The following is a 20,288-nucleotide window of genomic DNA, read 5'->3' as shown; positions in this document are numbered from 1 at the left end:
GACTGAGGAAGCATAAAAAGGACCTGGAATTCAGCTGGTGATTCAGCTGGATGCTTTAAAAAAAATACTTCCTTCACCCCCCCTTAAACGATAAACCAAAATGTCCTTGGCATGTACCAGTTTCCAAAATACTCTCTCAGCGTGACAGCCTCACTGCCTGGGCCATTCACAGGCTCTCTGGAAACCCGAACCCTGGCGCCCCCGGCAGACTGTGCAGGCTGATGGGAGCTGATGAAACTTCTTCGCAAGAATCAGCCCAAATCACATGTTTCAAATGAAAACCGCTGGACGTTGAGAGGCAAAGGCCCCACATGGGCACCTTCTCCCTCCTGCAGAAGAACTGAGACGGTTCCGGGGAATAAGCCCCAAATAGTCCCCAAACACCATCAGGTCCATTTCCCTATTGGTAAGTAAGCCAGACTCAGGCCCCCTCAAACAGATGGGCAGAGCTTGTTTTCTTGACAAAACAAGACCAACAGCCAAAAATTAAAATCCACCAACTCTAAAGGAGGCGCCTGGAAAATTCTCTTGGGAAGTCCCTGTATGTATCTAACCTCAGTCCTTCATACTTCGGTTTCAGCCAGGAACAATGTCTCTTTTCACTGCAGCCTTGCTCAGCTTCTCTTGTCAGCTTCAAAATAGCCTCGGTTTGTTATCAGCAACTTTCCTTTCCAACTTTCTCACTCAGAAGCAGAAGCCTTTGAAACGTAGGCAACGACCCGCTCCAGTCCGTCATTCCTTTCTACAAAAGCCGGGCCAAGGAGTCTCATCCAGGTCGCACAAAAAACTGGCCCTGGCTCTGCGCGTGCCAGCCCCATCAGGCTGCGGAGAGGCCAGCTCTGCACCTGCCCTGCTGTGCCCCACTTCTGGGCCTCAGTCCCCCATCTGTGTACCAAGAGAGTGGCCTTTCTGTGGCCCCTCCCAGTCCCTACGGCTGTCGGAGCTGCCCATCCCCACGCCGGCCCTGGCTCTACCTCTCTCCCCCTGCCGAAAAGAGGAAAAGAAACTTGCGTTAAGGCGTCCGGGAGGGCGCGCGCTCCGAGTTGCGAGGCTGCGAGGCTGTTGCCGGGAGAGAGAACCTCACACAAACCCCAGGACAGAAAAGTCCCACCTCCCCGTCGCCACAGCTACCCGGCCACACCTCTAACCCAAACACGGCCCGCGGCCCCGCCAAGGACCACCTCCAGATTCCCTGGGGACCCCTCCCGTCCCAGCGATCGACCCCAGCGGGAGGCGGTGAGAAAGAGGCCAACGCCCCCATTGTGCGGAGGTGGAGACTGAGGCCGGAAGGGGGAGGCAGCCGGGTGTGGACTCGGATCCGACCGTCCGTCCAGGACTCCCTCCCATCCCCAGAGCGGCGGCCGGTCTCCTTCCCGTGCGCGTGTTGTTTCCACGTGGGAGCGACCGAGGGCGGCACCGTCCCTTCGGACTGGGGCCCGTCGGCGAGGTTCACCCTCCTTCCCCATTCCCCCGACCGAGAAACTGAGACCCAGCGAGGCGCCGGAACCCGACCCGGACCCACCGCGAGCCCCTCCCCGCCTCTCACCTGCCGGCCGCCGCCGCGCGGGGTGGTTTCCTGGAGTTGAGCGGCAAACAAAGGCCTCCAATCCGGGTGCGGGGCGGGGCGGATACTTTTTGCATAATCCCCGAGGCGGGCCCTTACGGGCGGGGTGCAGCCCCAGGGGGCGGGGTCTCGGAAGCTCCACCAATCATAGAGAGGCGGCCGCCTGCGGCCCGCCCCCAGGGACTCGGACGCAGCTCCACGACCGAAAATCTCCAGTCCCCGAGGTGGCGAGCACCTCCCCGCGCCCCTCCGACCGCGGACGCCGGGCTGAAGCCCGGGGTAAGACGTCTGTGCAGGGCTGCGGTGAGGGAGAAGCCCGGCTTCCACGGGGAAACGCGCCGCTTCATAACCGCAGGAGAAACACTGTAATAAAGCTTTCTCGAGCACTCTGTTAGGTGTCGGGCACTGCTGTGAGCTCTCACTGCTGCAGGCGCTCCCTGTGAGGCAGGCTGGTATTATCATTAGTGCACCCTAGTCCAAACCGGGGGGGGGGGGGCAGTCCTGCAGAGAAGCAACAAGATCGTGCCCAGGGTCCCGCAGGGGATACAGGGCAGAAACCACCCACTGTCCACGGCCAGCGCACCCTGAAGAATGGCTGTGTAGGGTGTCCAACCGGCCCAGGCTCTTGTCCCGGTTCTGCCACCGGCTGCCACCGAGCTTCAGGTAAATGGGATTTGTAACTCCTGCCTCCCAGCGTTGCTGAGGGGAGTAATTAAATAAACATGGCACCAGGCCTATAAGAAATAAAACAATGGAACTAATTTAAAGAATTCCACGAAGATTCCTACTTTGCAGGGGAGATTAATGGGCCTGGACATAAGAAGTGACTTTCCCAAGGTCCTGCATCCAGCTGTGTTGCAGCCCAGTTCTTTCCAGTCCCACCAGGTGGCCAGTGACTCCCTACACACATATCTAAAGGTAATTATAGTAGCAGCTTCTATTCACTAAAGGCCTCTGTCCCAGGGGGTAAATTGTTAGCAAATTTACAATTATTCACAAGTTAGGTTAGTATTATGCTCCCCACTTAAAGATGAGGAAACTGAGGCTCAGGTTAAGTGACTTGTGCAGGGTTACACAGGCAGGAAGTGGTGGAGGTGGACATTGATGCCAGGTTTTAGACACTAAGGTGTGGACTCTTTGAGCTGTGCCTTGTTCTCCGTCCTGTACTCCTCACACTGGGTCACTCCAACCCCCACCCTGCTTTCTCCCAAACAGAGAGGGCTCCAGGTGATTTGAAGGCCAACTTGGCACTTGCTTGGGCAGGCCCCACCTCAAACCAAAAACTTGCTGCCTTTGTCTTCTTCTAGCAACACACTCTGAGATTCTCTAGCCGTACCTCCCCCTCCAGCTCTGGCGTCATAAGTAAAGATGTTAGGGCCACAGGTCCACTTGTGGCCAGGTGGACCTCTGGCCCCCTCTCACAATATTCAAAGCTGCCTTAGCCCATGGTATTGGGTCCTTTCAAAAGACAACATGACATGCTTGTCCTGGGGCTTCATCTTGTTGATGCCAGGCAGCCATCCGTCTAAATTTGTCCTATACCACTGACTAACGATGTAACTCCAGGCAAGCAATTTGACCTTTCTGAGCTCATTTGCAAAGGAAATTTTTAGGTTTAAAATTCCATAGCCCCTCGTGGCTGGGCGTGGCTCAGAGGTTGAGCATTGACCTAAGATCCAGGAGACCCAGGTTTGATTCCTGGTCAGGGCACGTGCCCGGGGTTGCGGGCTTGATCCCCAGTGGGGGGTGTGCAGGGGGCAGCCAATCAGTGACTCTCATCATTGATGTTTCTATCTCTCTCTCCTTCCCTCTCCCTCTTTCTGAAATCAATAAAGATACATTAAAAAAAAAAAAAAAATTCCATAGCCCCAGAGTCAGGCCTAGTAATTTCAGAAGCAACAGTTCTAGAAACTCACTCTTGTCTTACTTTTTTCAGAGTACAAACTTGGGGCTGCGGGCGGCAGCTGCTGTGGGCTCTCTGTCCCCTGGAAAAAGTGTGGCATTTATAAGATCAGAGAGCCCCTTTCTTCGTTCACCATCATCCTGACTGCAGTTATCTCCCTGGGGCTGACTCTGAGCCTGATACCATGGTCCACACACAGCATCCCAACCTCCGTCACAGTCAAGCAGCAGTATCCCCATGCATTGGTTTCCTGTGGCTGCTATTACCACCAGTTCATGGCTTAAAACAACACTAATTTGTTCTCTTACAAAAAGAAATCAGCAGTCCAAAATCAGTCAAGGTGTCACCAGGGCAGGTTCTTTCTGCGGCCTCTGAGGGAGAATCTACTTCCTGGCCTTTTTCAGCTTCCAGTGGCCACCTGTATTCCTGGGCTCATGGTCCCTTCTTCCATCTTCAAAGTGCATCACTCCAACTTCTACTTCCATCATCACAACACCTTTTCTTCTTTGGTGTCAAATCTCCCTCCGCCTCCCTTTTTCAAAGACTTTGTAATTAGATTGGGCCACCCAAATAGTCCAGGATAACCTTCCCATCTGAATGCCTGAATCACATCTGCAAAGTCCCTTTGCCATATAAGGTAACAATTCACAGGTTCCAGGAATCTGAATACCTTTAGGGGCCATTATTCAGCCTACCACACCCATTTCCCAGACGGGAAACTGCGCTAAGAAAGGTGTAATCACTTGCCCTTGACCACACAGGATTTAGGAGATTTGGGGCCAGGAGACCTGGGCCTGACAAAGCTCTCCTGCAGTCAGGTAAGGGTTCTTCCTGCAGGGGTGTTAGGACTGGGGAGGGGCTAGGACCTTCAGGGATAGGCTGCTTCAGAGGTCAAGTGGAATCCAGGGCTCTGGTCTCAGGTGATCTCCTTGGCCCTGGGGAGAGGACAGGGGCAGCTAAGAGCAGAAGCTGGTGCTGGTCTCTGGTATCAACTGCCCCTAATCCATTCTGGCAGACTGCTGGATACAGGGCTGGACAAAGCAGAACTTCTCAACCTCTTCTTGCCCCAGAGGAACCCTGGGGATGAAGGAAATGGTCACTGGAGCTGGGGAGCCCCACTCTCCCCTCCTTGCCCTCAATATATTTTTACTTCTAACACCCACTGCCCCTGGCTTCTGGAACAGCGTGTGGCCTGCACAGGTAGAGGGTGAGATATGATTGGGAATTTACTGTCTCCCCCAGGCCCTGTCCAAAGACTGAGGGTGTGAAAGCCCTCTCCCCTGGCTCTGAGTGGTGAGAACTTACACTCTGGTGTCCCCTGTGGGATCAGGCTGCAGCCACCCTCCCAAGACTACACCTGAAATCCCACCCTGCTTGGCTTCCTCCTCTTCCCCTCCTGACCCCCTACTCCTTTACTGCCCCACCCTTTCTTAATGGATCACTTCATACAAGCCCTCATCTCAGAGTCAGTTTCTGGGACCCACCATAAGGTGGGCCACCTCTCTGTTAAAACATCCACGCACATTGTGTACTCTGCCCCATGACATACCTGTGCCTTTTAATCTAAAAGTATTATCTGTAAGTAACCTTCAGGCAGGTGTTCCAAGATGCGGGTGTGGTTCAAGGCCCTTGCACTTCCATTGGGGGGGAAGGGGAGAGGGTGGTGAGGTCCGGTGCTCTGGGTGCCTCCATTTATCCTACCCCCCTTTCCACATTGAGCAATTAAGACCCCAGCCACACAGGCAGGCCACACAGCACACTGGACCCTAACCTTGTTCAGATTTCTTTATTGAAAAATTAAAGTCATAAGCTCTGTATATAAATACACTGACGTCGCTGGTCACCGGCAAGGCCTCTGGGATAGGCTGGGGTGCAGTAGAAAGCTGGGGTATTGGGTCCCCAGGAATGTGCAGAGGGAAATAAATAATAAATACCATGGGGGACAAGGAACTAGGAGGAATGGGGGTATAAATGGGGTGGGGGGTGCTTTATGCTTATTTGTGGCACTAAAGGTCCTGCAAGATGCCCCTCTGGCTGGGGGCCGTGTCCATGAATTTTCATGTGACCTCACTCTAGAGACCAAGGCCGAGGCATCTGGGGATGGGCCAGGTCCTAGCTGGCCAGGGGACACAGTGCCCCCCCCAGTCAACCCAGAGGAACAGGCCCTGGCAGACCTCAGGTGGACTGCCAGGACACAGGCACTCTCCCCTTCCTCTTCCTGAAACCCACACTTGTAGAGAGTGCCAACTGTGTACCGGGCATGGCACCAGATCCTGACCTGGCCTTCTGTTTGCTTTGCCTGGCTCTCTTCTCCCGCTTCTGGTTCAGTGGGCCAGGAAGGAGTAGGGGGTGTCTTCCTGCTACCCCGGCCATGCAGCCCTGGCCCCACTAGGAGCTTAACAGTGCCAGGGGGGAAGAGGGACCTGGGCCACGGGCTGGACAGCGGTGGGAGGCCCTCAGGCCTCGGCCCCTAGAGCATCACATTGAACTCGGTGACCAGAAAGTCGATGTAGTCACACTCCTTGGTCTTGAAGGCCTCTGCGATGATGCGCGCAGCTTCCCGATGCTCCTTGCCCCTAAGCGTCAGCCCATTCACTTCCAGGATCACGTGGCCCACCTTGAGCTGCCCACAGTTGTGGGCGGAGCCTCCTCGCTGCAGGGGCAAGACACAGGGCAGAGGCACGTAGGGCATCTGAGGACTGGGCTGGCCTGGCTTTGACCACCCACCGGGTCAGGCCTGACCTTGCCAACTAGGCAGCTACAATCTGGGTGTCCGCTGCCTTGATTAGGAAACTGAGGCTCAGGGACAGCAAAGGCCGTATGAGCCTGGGTCTGCCCTTGGGTGTCAGATCACCTCTGGGGTGGTGAGAAACAACCCTGGGATGCTGGGAAACAACCTTCCAGGGGCAGAGAGAGATAGTCAAGCAGGGCCCCTGAGGAATTACCTGAATTGTGACAATCCTAGGCAGGGGCTGGCGGGTATTGGCGCCACCCTCGATGGCGATGCCCAGGGTGGCCGCGCTTTTCTTCACTCGGACCAGGGTGGATGTGGGCTCCAGGAGTCCAGGCTGCAGATATGAAGGAGACGAATGACAAGGCCTTCTCAGTGGATAGGCCTGGGCACGGCATACCTTTAGGTCAGCAGGGCTCAGATGCCAGCCCATGTTGGGAGCCTCCAGTATGCCAGGCAGTAATCTAAGCACTTGGTGTTCTCAACTCCTAATTGCTACAAAAATCCCTGAGGCTCGGGAAGTTAAGGGGCAGCCCAAGGCTGCCTGGTGGTGGCACCAGGACTTGAATCCAGGCCAGACTGCCTCAGCCACGATGGCATGTCAGAACTGAGCTTTTAGATTTTCAAGACCAACCTTCTGTGCTCAGCTTGTCAGTGTCACAATGAAGGCAAGACTTGAACTGGACCTCCAGCCTGATATCCTTTCCGGTACCCACATCCCTCCAGTGAGGGGCTCTCTCAGTCCCCTGTGGTCACTCATCAAGCTGAACCCTGGTCAGGGACTTCTTGTCCTTCACCTGGGGCCTGCCCTCCCCTCGAGGACCCTCTGTGATCCCCTCTTCCTCACTCACTGGTTTGTTGGCCCCCTCTGTGCTCCTCTCGTTCCGAGGTGGCTCCTTGCTGCTTCTGCTCTTGGTGGACACCATCTGTCTGCCTCGGCCGGGGGCGCTGGCCTCTACCTCGCCGGCATCCACACCACTGTCCTCGCTCAGAGTCTGCCCACTATCCGAGAGCTGTGACAGTGTGGAGGCTGCTGGGAGGGGGTACAGGAGAGTATGATTTATACAGCTGGGGTCAGGGAGGGCTTCCTGGAGGAGGCTCCCCAATTACGTTCTGTGCCTCTTCATCTATAAACTAGGGATAATAACAGTACCAGCCTCAGTACCAAGACTGTTGTGGGGGATTAGGTGAGCTGCTAATATAGGCATCATCCCCAGAACAATGTCCATCCAGCACACAGACAGTGCTGTATAATGCACTGTTAACTCTTATTATCATGGGTGTCAGCTCAGTGCCAGGTCTGGAGCAGCAGTGATCCATCAGACAGCTCGGGTTTCTCACCACCTCCCACCTGCTCTCCGTTAGCTGTATTCCCTCTCGGAGCCACAGAGCGCGGGGACTCCGCATTCTGCATCCATCCTAGTCTGCCCACTGCACGGCACACAGCAGACACTCAGTACTTGTCCTCTGACCATCTGCCACCTTCCCTGGCCACAGTGGGGCCCCACATATCACTTTAGCCACAAGATGGCAGCAGAATCCAACAAAATGCACCCCGCTCAGCTGGGAGGAGATCCAGAGCCTGCCCAGGGCTCAGGCTTCCCAGAGTGAAAGCAGGCTCTGCCGTTCCCTCCACCTCTTCAGCTGGATACCCCCTGGAAACTCCGGGACTGCAGCCTTGGCCTGTCTTCCTGGGTTCCTGGTAGGTCTATTCTGCACCTGACCCTGCAGCCCCAAGTCAGGAGACCCCCAGGGGCCCACCTTTCCCCCAGTTCCTTCTCTGTACCAAGCCCTGGTGGACAGAGATCACGGAAGCCACCCCTGCCCTCAACAAGCTCAGTCTTATTGGGAAGACTGGTAAGTGAATGCAAGGGGACTGGGGCTGGGCGCTCAGGAGGAGCCAACCCTCACAGCAGCCTGGCGGGGCTGTCACTGTCACCTCCATTCTAGGATGGAAAGGCAGCTCAGAGAGGCACAACAGCCAGCCCACAGTCACACAGTGAATACACACAGAGGCAAAGCCAGGACTCACACTCGAGTCTCTGACTCCCAAATCCCCTCAATGTGGGCTCAGGACCCTGTTGCCCAGCCACCCTGACCCTGAAGGGGGAACACCTGGGCTAGAAGACCCCCTTGCTGGGTGAGCACCTGTTTCCACCTTCACTGTGCTGGTGGGCAGATCAACCCAGAGAGGACGCCCCACCCCCCACAGATCACACAGGAGCACCCGGGCCCTGCCCCCCCATGTCTGCTGGTACTCACTGCGTGTCTGGGGCAGCGCCCTCACTTCATTCACGTCAGGCTCGCTGTCTGGACGGTGCACCTCCACCATGACAAAGTGCTGGTTTGTGCCTGTCTGGTCTGGGCGCCCAGAGGGGGAAGGTGGTGGGAGGCAGCCCCCAGCAAGCATGGCCTCAGCAGGGGGACTTTTTAGGTGCGGGGGTGACTGGACCCGTGGGAAGGGGCCAATGGGGTGCTGGTTGACCAGGGCCAGGTGGGCATCCAGTGGCCTCTTGGCGCCGGGGTTGGCAGGGGAAACGGAGGCGTAGATGGGGGAGGAGGGTGCGTCCTGTGCTGAGGGGGCCTGTGGGGCTGGTGCGGTGCCTGCCGGAGGGCTGCGGTTCTGCGGAGCTGAGAAGACGATGCCCGAGCGGGAAGATGCCGAGGAAGCTGGCTTTTGGTCCTGGCTTCCAGGCTTCCTCGGCTGGGCCAGAGGTGGTGGGGGAGGAGGCGGCTTGTAGCTAGGCAGCCCCTCGGCTGAGGATTTGACATCATCCTGCCAAAAGACCCAACAGGAGTAGAAGGAGTCAGAGCCCATCGTGGCTGGAAGAGCGGAGATCTGACAGCCGAGTGGGCCAGGCCCAGCTGGAATTCCGTCCCAGCTCTATCAGCTCTTGGCCACACTGCCCTGAATAATGCAACACCGAGTGGAAAACTTCTCCCAGCATCTCGGCAGCTGATAAGCATAGGGATCCTGGCTGCGTCTCTGGGGACAGCACTGCTACCTTTGGGAATTGAAGTCCTTGGCATCGGCCAGGGCTTGTCACAGGGAACAAGACATAATTAGAGCTGGGATGCGGAGAATGGAAAAAGAATAAAGGCATTTCTTTGGCTTTTCGTTTTAGGAGATTATGTTAGCTACTAGAGACGGGAGGTGTGACAGAACTGGAGGCAGAGAGCGTGGATAGAAGGAGGACAAACACGTGGGCTGGGGTGCTGTGTGGCCCCGGGCAAGGCACAGCGCCTCTCTGAGTGCACCTCTGGGCAATGGGGGAAACTGCACTGACCAGCAGAATTGTGGGATGTGAGGAGCAAGCTGTATAATGGGTTAGCAAGGTGCCTGCAACCCAGTAGGTGCTGGGTGACTGGCAGCTATGGATACTGTCATTACTATTCCCCCTCTGCCTGTGCCAATATCCAACACTATAGCTCTACAGCAGCACAGGCACTATTCCAAAGGCTTTACTTAAATTAACTAATTTACCCCTTGCCACAAACTTATGGGTTAGGTACACTCTTCTTATCCCTGACAGACGGGAAAACTGAGGCACTGTGAGGTTAAGTGACTTGCCCGTTAAGTCACACAGTCAGTGGCAGAGGTGGTATTTGAACCCAGGTCGTCTGGTTCTAGAGCCCAAGCCATTCAAAAGTTATTTGGGTCAGAATCACAAAGCGATACTGCCTAGACTACTGATGTGTACACATGGGCATAAAGTCATATTTAACTTCCGTTTCCAGCCCAGTCATATTACCTCTTCAGGGAGCGCTCTCTCCATGAGCTCTATGTTTCAGTATTTGCTGTGACTGTTCAGATAACATATCAAAAGCAACACCAACTGGGCAAACAAACAGCCTGACAGCCCCACCCAAAACGCCAAGAAGGAGCGGTCCTGGTTACGCCAGAGATAGCAGAGGGACACACTGTGCACAGGCCTGCATTTGAGAGCTCACAGCCCCGTCCTCTGTCCCCTCCCAATGGCTCTCACCAAGAAGAGAGCCCCCCCGGCTCACAAACAGACCACAGAGGGCAAAACACAAGGAAAGGGCCAGGCAGCCTTTTTACCAGGGATACATCTGGGAGGGTGTTCACATTGCTTTGGACAGCCTGGCCAGTCTCCTCCAGGTCCAGAGTGTTCTAGAAACGGAGAAGAAAACAATGTGAGCAAATAGAAACCAAGAGGGAAAAACCAGTTTCCTCTCTAGACTCCCAAAATCTATGGACCCTATGCCACCTTCACGTGGTTTATGTGACTCCTGATATGCCCCACTCCATTGGAATTTATTTTATATATTAAAATGAATGTCGATTTCCTTGCTGGTCATTTTGAAATCAGTTTTTCTTTGAGACTTGCTCATTTCCAGGCCTCCCTGGAACAACCTGGAGATGCTTTCGGGTGACTCTGGCCTTTACTGGGAAGCTTGGTGCTGCTCAACACGCTCAACACCTCCAAACCCAAGGCTTCTCTCTGCTGCTCCCTCACAGGATCCCAGGCAGATGTGCAATGGCAAGACGCAAATAAGAGGTGGACGGGGAAAGTCCCCCTATCTCTTTCTCCCTCTTCTAATTTTAATGGGTTTAATAGTGGGGGCGGGGGGGGGGGTTAAGGTTTAAATGGATCTTACTTTGCAAAAATGCCCATTTCCTCCTTCCTTCTCTAACTCACCAGGAGAAGCCTATTGCTATCTTAAGTGACACTGAACTGCAGAAAGGCCATCTCTAGGTCCTTCCTGGGATGCGGAGCAGCGCTCCTCTCTCAACTGGGCTCTCCTGAGGGCTCAGGGGAGCCATTTCTCCACCCCACAGAACCCAGGATGGCAAAGCCTCCACGACCAACACCTACCTCAAGTCTCAAGTGCAGAAATCAATACTGACTGAGCAGTCTCAATGCTCCAGACTGACAGGGCCTGGGACACAGAGGAGGTGAGACATGACCCCTGCCTTCAGTAGCTTAAAGACAGTGAGGTTGACACAAAGCACAGAGGACTGTGCACAGAGTGAAGAAACACAGGCATATAACACAGTTGGGGAGGGCTTATAAAGGAAGGCTTCCTGGAGGAAGAAGCATGGCTGAAAGCTGAGTCTTGTGGGTAGGCTGGGCAAAGAAGGGAAAGATGGGTGTTTCAGAGGGAAGGTCGTGCATAAAGCAGGAAGGATAGAGGATGTTTGAGAATCTTCCAGCGGTTCCACACGAGTCAAGCACGGAGCTGCTTGGACCTGAAGGCAGTGGGTTGCCATGGAGACATGGTCAAGTTTGCCTTCTGTGAAGTTCCCACACTAGAACAATGCAGGCATACTGGGGCCTCCACATGGCCTGTTCCCCCTGCCTGGAACATTCTTCCCCTCAGCTATCCACAAAGCACGCTCAACTCACTTACCTCTTTCAAGACCTTACTCAAATATGACCTCCTGAAGAGGTCTACCCTCACAACACACCTAAAGTCACAATTCCCATCCCCCTGCCCTGCTTTGTTTTTCTCCTTGGCACTGATCACTATTCTTCACCCAGTGGCCAAGATGTAATCCTTGAAACACAAGTCAGATAATGTCTCTCTCTAGCTCATAACCCTTCAGGCCTTTCCTTCTTACTTAGAGGAAATTCCAAACTCTTCACTCATCCTGCTACTCCTCCAACCAACTGGATGAATGGTCCTGCCTCAGGGCCTTTGCACTCACTCTGCCCAAGGGCTCCGGGTGCACTCCCTCACTTTATTTAGTTCTGACTCAACGAGGCCTTCCTGGATCAGCCCTGTCTAACACAGCACCCCTCCCACACCCCACTCTAACCCCTGACCTTGCTTCGCCTTCCTATATAAGACTTCTCACCACCTGATCTTAGGCTATTAATTTGCTTATTGTTTGTCAGTAGGATAAAAACTCCTAAGAGGCAGGACCTGTAACTACCTGGTCCCTCCTCTGTCCTCAGTGTTGAGGATACTGGCTGCTTGATAAATATTTACTAAACAAATTAATGAATCCACAAACAAACTAAGGAGTAAATGAATCAACCAAACACTGTGGCTGTCACGGGGAGAAGGCTGAAGCAGGCAGAGAATGGAGGGAGGTGGCTACTGCCATCATCATGGGGAGAATTCATAGCAGCTTGGATCAGGGTGAGGGTAGTGGGTGGGGGTGGAAGGCGCCCGACTCCACACCTCCTAGGGCAGAGGCGGCCGGGTCATCCACACTGATCCCCATCTCCAGGGATCCTCCCAAAGCCTTGAGCATTCTGGGTGGTCCAAGGGCACATGATCACAGGGGCCCATCATGGGAATTGACCGATTTACAGGATGCTCAGTCCTCCTGGCTCTGAGCCTCCCACTCCCAGGGCTCCTCTGGTCCCATGATGCCTCTGGCACAAAGTCAGGCTGGGACAACTGCCCCGTTTACCAACAAAGCTGAGGCTCACAGGCAAACCTCAGCCTCCTGACGGGCTCCTGCTCTCTCCAGCCAGGTCTCCCCCATCCCGCCTCACAGAAAACGCTGCCAACAGCCTCAGTGGTGCGAGGACAGGTGGAGATCCCTAGGGAGGTGGACTGATGAGGTTGCTCTCTCACCCACTCATGAGTGACACTGTTCTGGCTTCTCTGCGATCACACCCAGCTCTGCCACTTACAGCTGACCGATGGTGTGCAAATCACTGAATTGCTCTGTGTCTCACTTTCCTTGTCTGTAAAATGGGGTAACAGCAGCTCCTCCCTAATAGGGTTGATGTATTAACACCTAAAAAATGCTCAGAACAGAGCCTGATGCAATGTACAAGGGAAGGCGACTGCTACACACACCAGAAGCCTGACACCTTGCAAATGTGGCCCAGCAACCAAATAAGCTACAGCACAGTGTGCCCTGGCCCCATGTGAACCCCTGACGGAAAGGAAACTGCAGCCCTCCCATACGACCCCTCCAAACTCCAAAATGTAAAGCGTCCAGTGCTCCCTGGAAATAGCCTGGGTGGTCAGCACAGGCCACCCGCAGTGAAGGTGAATGGTGAGGCGGGGTTGGGTACATGCAGTGACTTCCCAAGAGCTGGCAATCACAGTTCTGATCTCAGCAGGAGACAGGAGGAGGGTCAGAAGCATGGGAAATGCTTACAGCAAAGACAAGAGGGGCCCTCACCACAGCCTAATGCAGCACTGTCACCTGGCCCCAGAATTCAACTGACAACCGCCCTGGGGACTCAGATGACAGTCCTGGTGGGACCCAAGACGGGATTCTGTCCCACTGTGACACATTAGGAGCTTCCAGCAGTTATTTAGTCACTCAACAAGCATTTATCCGGTAGCCTTGACTTATAAGGAAAGCTCATGTCCCCAACACCAAGCTGAGGACCACACACAGTAGCTGCCGCCAAGCTCTTGTCCAGGATCACTGATGGGGCTGGCAGTTGTAAAAGGGCCCATGAGAGGGGAAAGGAAGGATCCAGAGCCTGACAACACAAGCATGTGTTTGCTGAGCACTACAGGGAGGGCGTGACTTTCTCTTAGCAGGAAAGAGATCCGAGAACTACAAACTGGAGGACCTACTGTGTGCCAGGCCCTCTACTGGGCATTTCGCTTAAATGATCTCATTTGATTCCCAGTGTGAGACAGGCACTATGGTTCTCCCCGGCTCACATCTTTTATACATAAGGTCAGAGAGGGGGGTGACTTGTCCAAGGTCACACAGCCATTTTATAGCAGATCAGGTTTCTAACCCAGGTCAGGGTGACCCCCAAAGCACACACAGTCCTACCGGACCCTAGAATTGGATGGAGCCCTGATACTGTAGGAACTAGAGGGCCCCAGGAGTGACTCTCTCTGGACCAAGAGAAAACAGTCATGGTTGGCCCTTGGCCTCAGCCATTCTCTGCTATTAATGGAATTCTGGAGCCAAGACTGAAGGCAGGGATGGAAGGGGGGAAGGAGAGGGAAGAGCGGGACAAATGGCCAGCCCTGGGAGGGAGACCTGAAATGGAGCAAATGGCAGACGGGTCGGAGCCCAGCCCAGTCAGGCTCCATCTGCCAAATCCAGACGCTCAGGAGCCCCGAGTCCCCAAGCCATGTTTCTTGTGCATCTGAAATAGCTGCAGACAGCAGGCTAGGAACCCGGGGGATGCGTCAGCAGAAACACTCGCGGAACAGGCTTCCAGAGCAGGATCAAGGTCAGAGCTCACACAGGGTCGCCTGAGCATCCTGGGCCCCCCCACCCCCAGCTTCTTGGGGTCCCTTTTCTCCTGCATCCACTGAGGCCAGAACCCAGCTGAAGGACTAAACCCAGTGGGATCCTTCACCCATTCCACAGCTGAGGTGCCTGAGGTTCAGCGAGGGAAGGCCACCTGCCCAAGGTCACACAGCAAGGATCGGGCAGGAAGCTGAATCTAAATAAAGTCTGACTGTTACCCAGACTGCTTCCCACAAGGCTCAGGATGCCTTCAGCACCTGCTGCTCCATCTCTTCCACCCTTTAATCTGTGTTGGTTCCAAAAAGTTCCTTCCTTTCAGAGAGAAAAAAATCTCTTTGTGTCTGAGTTGGCCCAATCAAGGCCCGGATATCCCAAGAGTCTGGTTTGGGGACAAAATGAAATGAAGTGATAAGGGGCGATCACCTGTGCCAAAGTCTTCCAGGTGGACTCCTGGTCCTGAAAGTGGAGGTGTGCGTGGCCCAGGTGCCGCCTCAGCAAAATGAGGTCCTCCCTTCCCTCCCCGGCCTTCCCTCCCCTCCAGCCCAATTTCCCGGTCTCCAGGTCTCCTTCCCCTCCTTACGATGGGAGGGCTCTTACATAAAGGTGCTATTTTCAGCCCTTTGTTCTTCTTGCTGCTATACTTTGATGTCAGGACCACAGGCTTCCCCCACGTCTGCCCCAAGATGCACAAGGAGAGGCCCGAAACTGGGTGGCTCTCCCCCTTCTGTATATGGAAAAGTTGAGCACTGAGTCACAGAGGTGTCTGGAAGGTCACAGGACACAGCAAGAGACAAGGAGGGACACCAGAGAGGGAGGAGTGAGAATAAGAGAGGAACGAGAGGAAGGAGAGAACCTGAGAGAAAAGGCCTGGAAGGGACAGCAAAGGGAAATAGGACAGATGAGAGAAAAGCGGGGCGCGGTGGGACAGCCAGAGCTGGAGCTGAGGAGAAGCTTGTCTCCCAGGAAAGATGGGGGGGGGGGGGCAGGACAGCTGTGTGAGCCGGGTACAGCTAGAAAGTCCTGGTGTTTCTGGGGTGCAGTGGGGCTGCCCAGAGGGCAGGGGACAGGTCTGAGCGTCCTAAAGGGTCATGGGGCCAGACACTGGGGTGACGGCCATGCTAGGGACACAGAACATCCTGCTCCTAACCTCTTCAAGCACGGAGTGGGGTGGAAGTCTGGAGGCTGGTGGGGAAGGTCAGAGTGGACTAGAACAGAAAAGTCCCTGGGAAGCCTGTGCACGAAGACCTCCAGAGGCGAGGGGTCACGGCCTTGACCCAAGGGAGCCTGTTCAGTGTAGACAGACAGTGCTTCCTTCTGGCCCATTTCATCTCCCTGCCAATGGAGCATGAGCCAGGGGATTCGGGCAAAATGGAAACTGGCCCCATTTGGGGCAACAGTCTGGGGCATCTGGGTCACTGATAGCCAGCCGCCTGCCACCTTGCCTAAGTGCCAGGCAAAGGACATTTTCCTATGACAAGGGAGGCGAATGTTTAGAAGGCCGAAACATTAGAAGAGAATCCTGAGTGGCTGGGAGTGCGGTTCCATTTCAGTTTCTGCTCCACATTTGCCGGGCCCCCACTCTGTTCCAGGCCATGGGCTGGCAGTGGGGACACAGACAGGAGAAAGGTGTGGTCCCTGCCCACACCCCACCACCTCTCCCCGCTTACTGGGGGAGACAAACTCTAGAAGAGGCTGAAGCACCGCGACAGGCATTTTAATGGAGGTATGGAAAGCACATGAGCTCCATGATGTCAGGAATTTGGGCCATGAGAAAGAAATGTTTTAGGTAGTTGTCCATCCACATTGGGGGTTGTTACGCAGCGTGACTGAAGCCGAAGCTCACTCATACACAGTGTTGTTACAGACCAGAGCCTGGCGCTTACTTAGTGAACACAAATTATTTTGCCGGCTCAGTCTCTGGAGTAATTTTGCAGCCCTTGTCCGAATGCACAGAGGAGTGGTGGGAATACAGAGTTGCCATTCCTTTCTGTGCCTCTCCTCAAGTATTTCCCAGCATCTCTCTCCCAACAGAGAGAGGAATCTGAGTTAGAGGCGTGGTGGGTTGGGTGGGTCTGCCCTGGTCATACAGATAGACTGAGGCCAACGGTGGGTGAAGGACTTTCCTGAAGGTACACTGCACGGTAGGGACAGAGCAGAGGAAAGCTGTGGGTCTCCCGACACCCAGGATGGGGCCTGGAGCCCTGCATTCCTGCAGGGGGGACTTCTAGGAGGAGGAGTTTCTGTCCTGTGGCTCCAAACACAGGCAGCATGAGGTGTCCAGTCTGCTTTGTGTGTGGAAGGAGGGGGTTCCCGGGAGACACCAAGGCCACGACTAACCAGAGGAGCTGGTGTCTGCAAAGCTCGTCATCACATCTCTCAGCAGCTCAGGCTGCACAACCTCCCAGGCCCTTCTTGGGACTGAACCTGTTCCTGGTTCAAATCCACCCTCGTCTAGTCTCAACGATCAGAGGCATCTTGTTCAAACCAAGTCAGATCATGTCAGCCTGGCTCTAACCTGCCAGTGGCGCCCATCTCACTTACAGTCAAAGTCAAGGTCCTCAGCACCATTCTGCCACTGCCCTTCCCTGCTCCAGCCTCACAGCCCCCTGGACTTGGCTCAGACACTCCAGGCTCGCTCCACCTCGGGGGCACTTGCTGCTCCCTCTGTCTGAAGCGCTCTTCCCGGGGGTGGGCCTGGGCATCCCCCTCACCTCTTCCCCGGGGGTGGGCCTGGGCATCCCCCTCACCTCTTCCCATCGGGGGTGGGCCTGGGCATCCCCCTCACCTCTTCCCATCGGGGGTGGGCCTGGGCATCCCCCTCACCTCTTCCCGTCTATACTCAGGTGTCACTTCCCGACCACCCCAACCCTCCCCAGACCCCCGCCCGCTTTGTTTCTCCTCGGCACTTCTCACCACTTACACTGTATTTCAGTTATTTATCTCACACCCCGGCATGGCCCTAGTTCCGCAACAGAAAGGATTTCTTCGTGCTCACTACCATATTCCAGCGCCCAGAACTGTGCATGGCACACAGCGAGCACTCAGGCAGCATTGTTAACAGAACAGAAGGAAGAGGAGGGAGGGAGACAGACGGACAGGCAGGCAGACAGATAACGTTAACAAGCAGCTGGTGGGCTCCTCCAGGGAGGCATCACAACCAGACGGCAGGGTTAACAGCAGCAGGCCCGGGGTGGATCCTGACTACCACTCACTGGTTGAGCGACCTTGAGCAAGTCGCTTCTCCTCTCTGAGCTTGTTTTCTATAAAGTGGAATATCAGAGCAGCACTTGGCACTCCTAGTTACTGGGAAGGTCAAAGATATGACTGGAAAGCATTATCCCAGTGCCATCGAGAACTCTAGCAAATGCCAGCTACTGTTAGGAAAGGCCTCAATTATGGGCCAGACTCTGTGCTGAGCACCAGGGATTCAGTGGTGACTCCAGACACAGTCGCTGCCTTCCAGCAGCCTGTGGTCAAGGTGGGTAACTGGCTGCGCTGGTACAGATGATTAGAATGTACTGAGAAAAGAGCCATGACAAAGAGAAGTCGAGGGGGCTGGTGGAGCCAGAGGCTAAAAGTCATCCCCATCGAGAGAATCAGGGAAATCTACTCGGAAGAGGTGGCATGTGAGCTGAGGGCCAAAGCACACACAGAAGACAGCCAGGCCATGTAAAGAGGGAAGGAGAACATCTAGACAGACAGAGTGTCTGACATATGAAAGGCCAAGAGACCTCTCAACAGCTGCACAGCACAGAGATGACCCTCTTCACTGTACATTTCCTAAACCTGAGCCCAGAGAGGTGAAACCACTTCCTGAGGTCACACAACAAGGAAATGGCAGAGCTAGGATTTGAATGGAGGCCGTTTTTACTCCAGAGCCTGAGAAAACCTGGGGAGAGAGTGAGCACCAAGAAGAACCCCAGGTCCCCTCTGGGCCTGAGTGCATATGTAAGGAGGTGCCACAGCCCTCTACCTCAGCCCCAACTAAGGGACTCCCAGAGCCCCACCCGGCCAAATGGACGGTACCTCCATCAGGTCTATAAGCCACAGCAGCCGCTCCTGGGGAGAAAGGATGGGCACAAGGCAAAAAGCAAAATATAGCAAATAAATATTAGGGATGGGATGGGCACAGCAACCCCCACACGTGCATGCATAGACACACGTGCACATGCGCACACACGGAGGCAAAATACACACTATTCTCTTTTCTCTTTACTTTGCATGCTTTGGGCAGAGATAACGGAGGGATGGGGAAAAGGCCCTTTTGCTACAACCAGCACTGCTTCATTCTAATTGCCTCCTTGAAGGAAACCAGGGGTCCTCACTGCTCTGCAAAAATGACACTTGTCCTTGAAAAGGGCCTTCAGGAGATGGGCATTCACCTTGGTGCAACCCTGGGACTTTTCAGCAGGTGGCGCCAGGGGGTCATTATTGCCATTTGGCAGATGGAAAAACTGAGGCTTGAGGAAGGGAAGTGACTTGTCCAAGGTCACACCTGCTAATGAAAGGAAGAGCCTGAAGAAGCAGGACCCTGTTCAGAAGACTTGATCAGAGAAGACCTGGATTTTGAGGAGGCCCAAGCCCTGTGGTGATAGAAAAGCTCAGAGTCTGAGAAAAAGAGCCCTGGCTGTGCATGTGAAAGGCCCCTGGGGAGGGATGAAGATTGGAGGGGGGAAGGCAAATCCTCACCCAGTGCTTTCCAGAAGCCACCAAGTGTCTGCAAGGCCCTGGATGCAAATCCTCAGGATAGTTTTCCCAGCCAGGTTGGGAAAGGACAGAAAGGACAGAGGCTTCACCTGCCCTCGGGCTGTGGGTGGCATCTCTGAGGCACTGGAACTAGTAGGGAGGTGCTCATCACTGAATCCTCCCAACAGCTGGGGAAAGCAGTAGCACCACCCTAATGCCAGAGGGGAAACCAAGCCACTGAGGGGAGAAGTGACCTTTCCACGCTGCCTCCCCCGCCTGCACTACTTTCCCTTAGATTCCACCTCTGAGAGCTCACCCGGTCTTGGTTAGTCCTAATCTGACATGGGCGTGCTGATTGGTGGGTCACAGACTCCTGTAGCTATTCACATCTCAGAAACTTGGGGACCCCTTCCATCTGTCCCCCAAAACTTCCACTCAAAGTCCCATGGCCTTTCTGAAGTCTGCCTTCCCCAGGGTGCCCCAATCTGAAGGGTCTCTCTGGCAGGGCAGAGTCAACTGCTACACCTGTGGCCTAGACTGGCCAGGGCAGCACTTCTCAGGGGTGGGAGAGACCCCTGGGCTGGGACAAGGTCACTGCAGGACAAAGCTGAGCTGGGGCTGTGACCCTTGCCCAGAGCTCTTCCCAGGCATAGTAGTCACCTGGACTCTTCCTAGCCCTGCAGCCTAACGTGCCCTCAGGACCTCAGGCCACTTTACCCATGGGAAACTGAGGTCCAGAGAAGCCTAGGTTAAACCTAAATCTTCTGACTCCCAGGCTAGAACCCACCCCACCCACTGAACCTCTGATCCCTGATCCTAAAGGGCCCATCCCGGAATTAGAGCCTGGAGCTCCCCCTCCACCACCGCCTCGAGTTTGAGCAGTGACTCATGGCTCCTGTAGCCCTGTGTGGACATCATCGAGGCACATCAGAGAGTGTATACAGAGCCAAACATGCAGCCCCAGGTGGGGGGAAGCCTCCTCCCTGCCCCAGAAGTGATCTGCTTGTCCCAAAGCATGACATCACCTCTCCTGCAGCCACATCCAGAGCCTACAGGGAATGCACAGCCGCTTCCTGGGTAAAGGACAAGGGCCCCAGGAAGGGACAAGGACTCCTGGGGATAAAGGTGACTCAGAATGGTAGGGGTAGGAGGCAGAGTAGTAGAAGTTCCCCCAGAAACTCAGGTCCCCAGAGCTTAAAAAACAGCCATGCTGGGAGCTGGGGTCTGCAAAGGAAAGGAATGCCCA

General features: G+C 54.8%; 1 protein-coding gene across 3 annotated transcripts in view; it reads right to left on the bottom strand.

Moving 5' to 3' along the window:
* Positions 1-5,238: 5,238 nt before the first annotated feature.
* Positions 5,239-20,288, bottom strand: part of WHRN (whirlin) — a 63,532-nt gene continuing 48,482 nt past the window's right edge. Inside the window, exons 8-13 of one of the 3 annotated variants that reach the window (XM_016210898.2) lie at positions 18,383-18,415; positions 10,262-10,333; positions 8,461-8,974; positions 7,050-7,231; positions 6,413-6,535; positions 5,239-6,120 (exon numbers count right to left, since the gene is read on the bottom strand). In XM_016210898.2, the coding sequence (XP_016066384.2) occupies positions 5,938-6,120; positions 6,413-6,535; positions 7,050-7,231; positions 8,461-8,974; positions 10,262-10,333; positions 18,383-18,415 (1,107 nt within the window). In that variant the 3' untranslated portion in view covers positions 5,239-5,937. The remainder of the gene's footprint in view (positions 6,121-6,412; positions 6,536-7,049; positions 7,232-8,460; positions 8,975-10,261; positions 10,334-18,382; positions 18,416-20,288) is intronic. The other 2 variants (XM_016210899.2, XM_016210900.2) reach the window with 2 other exon arrangements.

The sequence above is a fragment of the Miniopterus natalensis genome, chromosome 12 (genome assembly GCF_054644295.1).
Source record: "Miniopterus natalensis isolate mMinNat1 chromosome 12, mMinNat1.hap1, whole genome shotgun sequence".
NCBI classification, from domain to species: domain Eukaryota; kingdom Metazoa; phylum Chordata; class Mammalia; order Chiroptera; family Miniopteridae; genus Miniopterus; species Miniopterus natalensis.
This window is presented reverse-complemented; position numbering and strand designations above follow the sequence as displayed.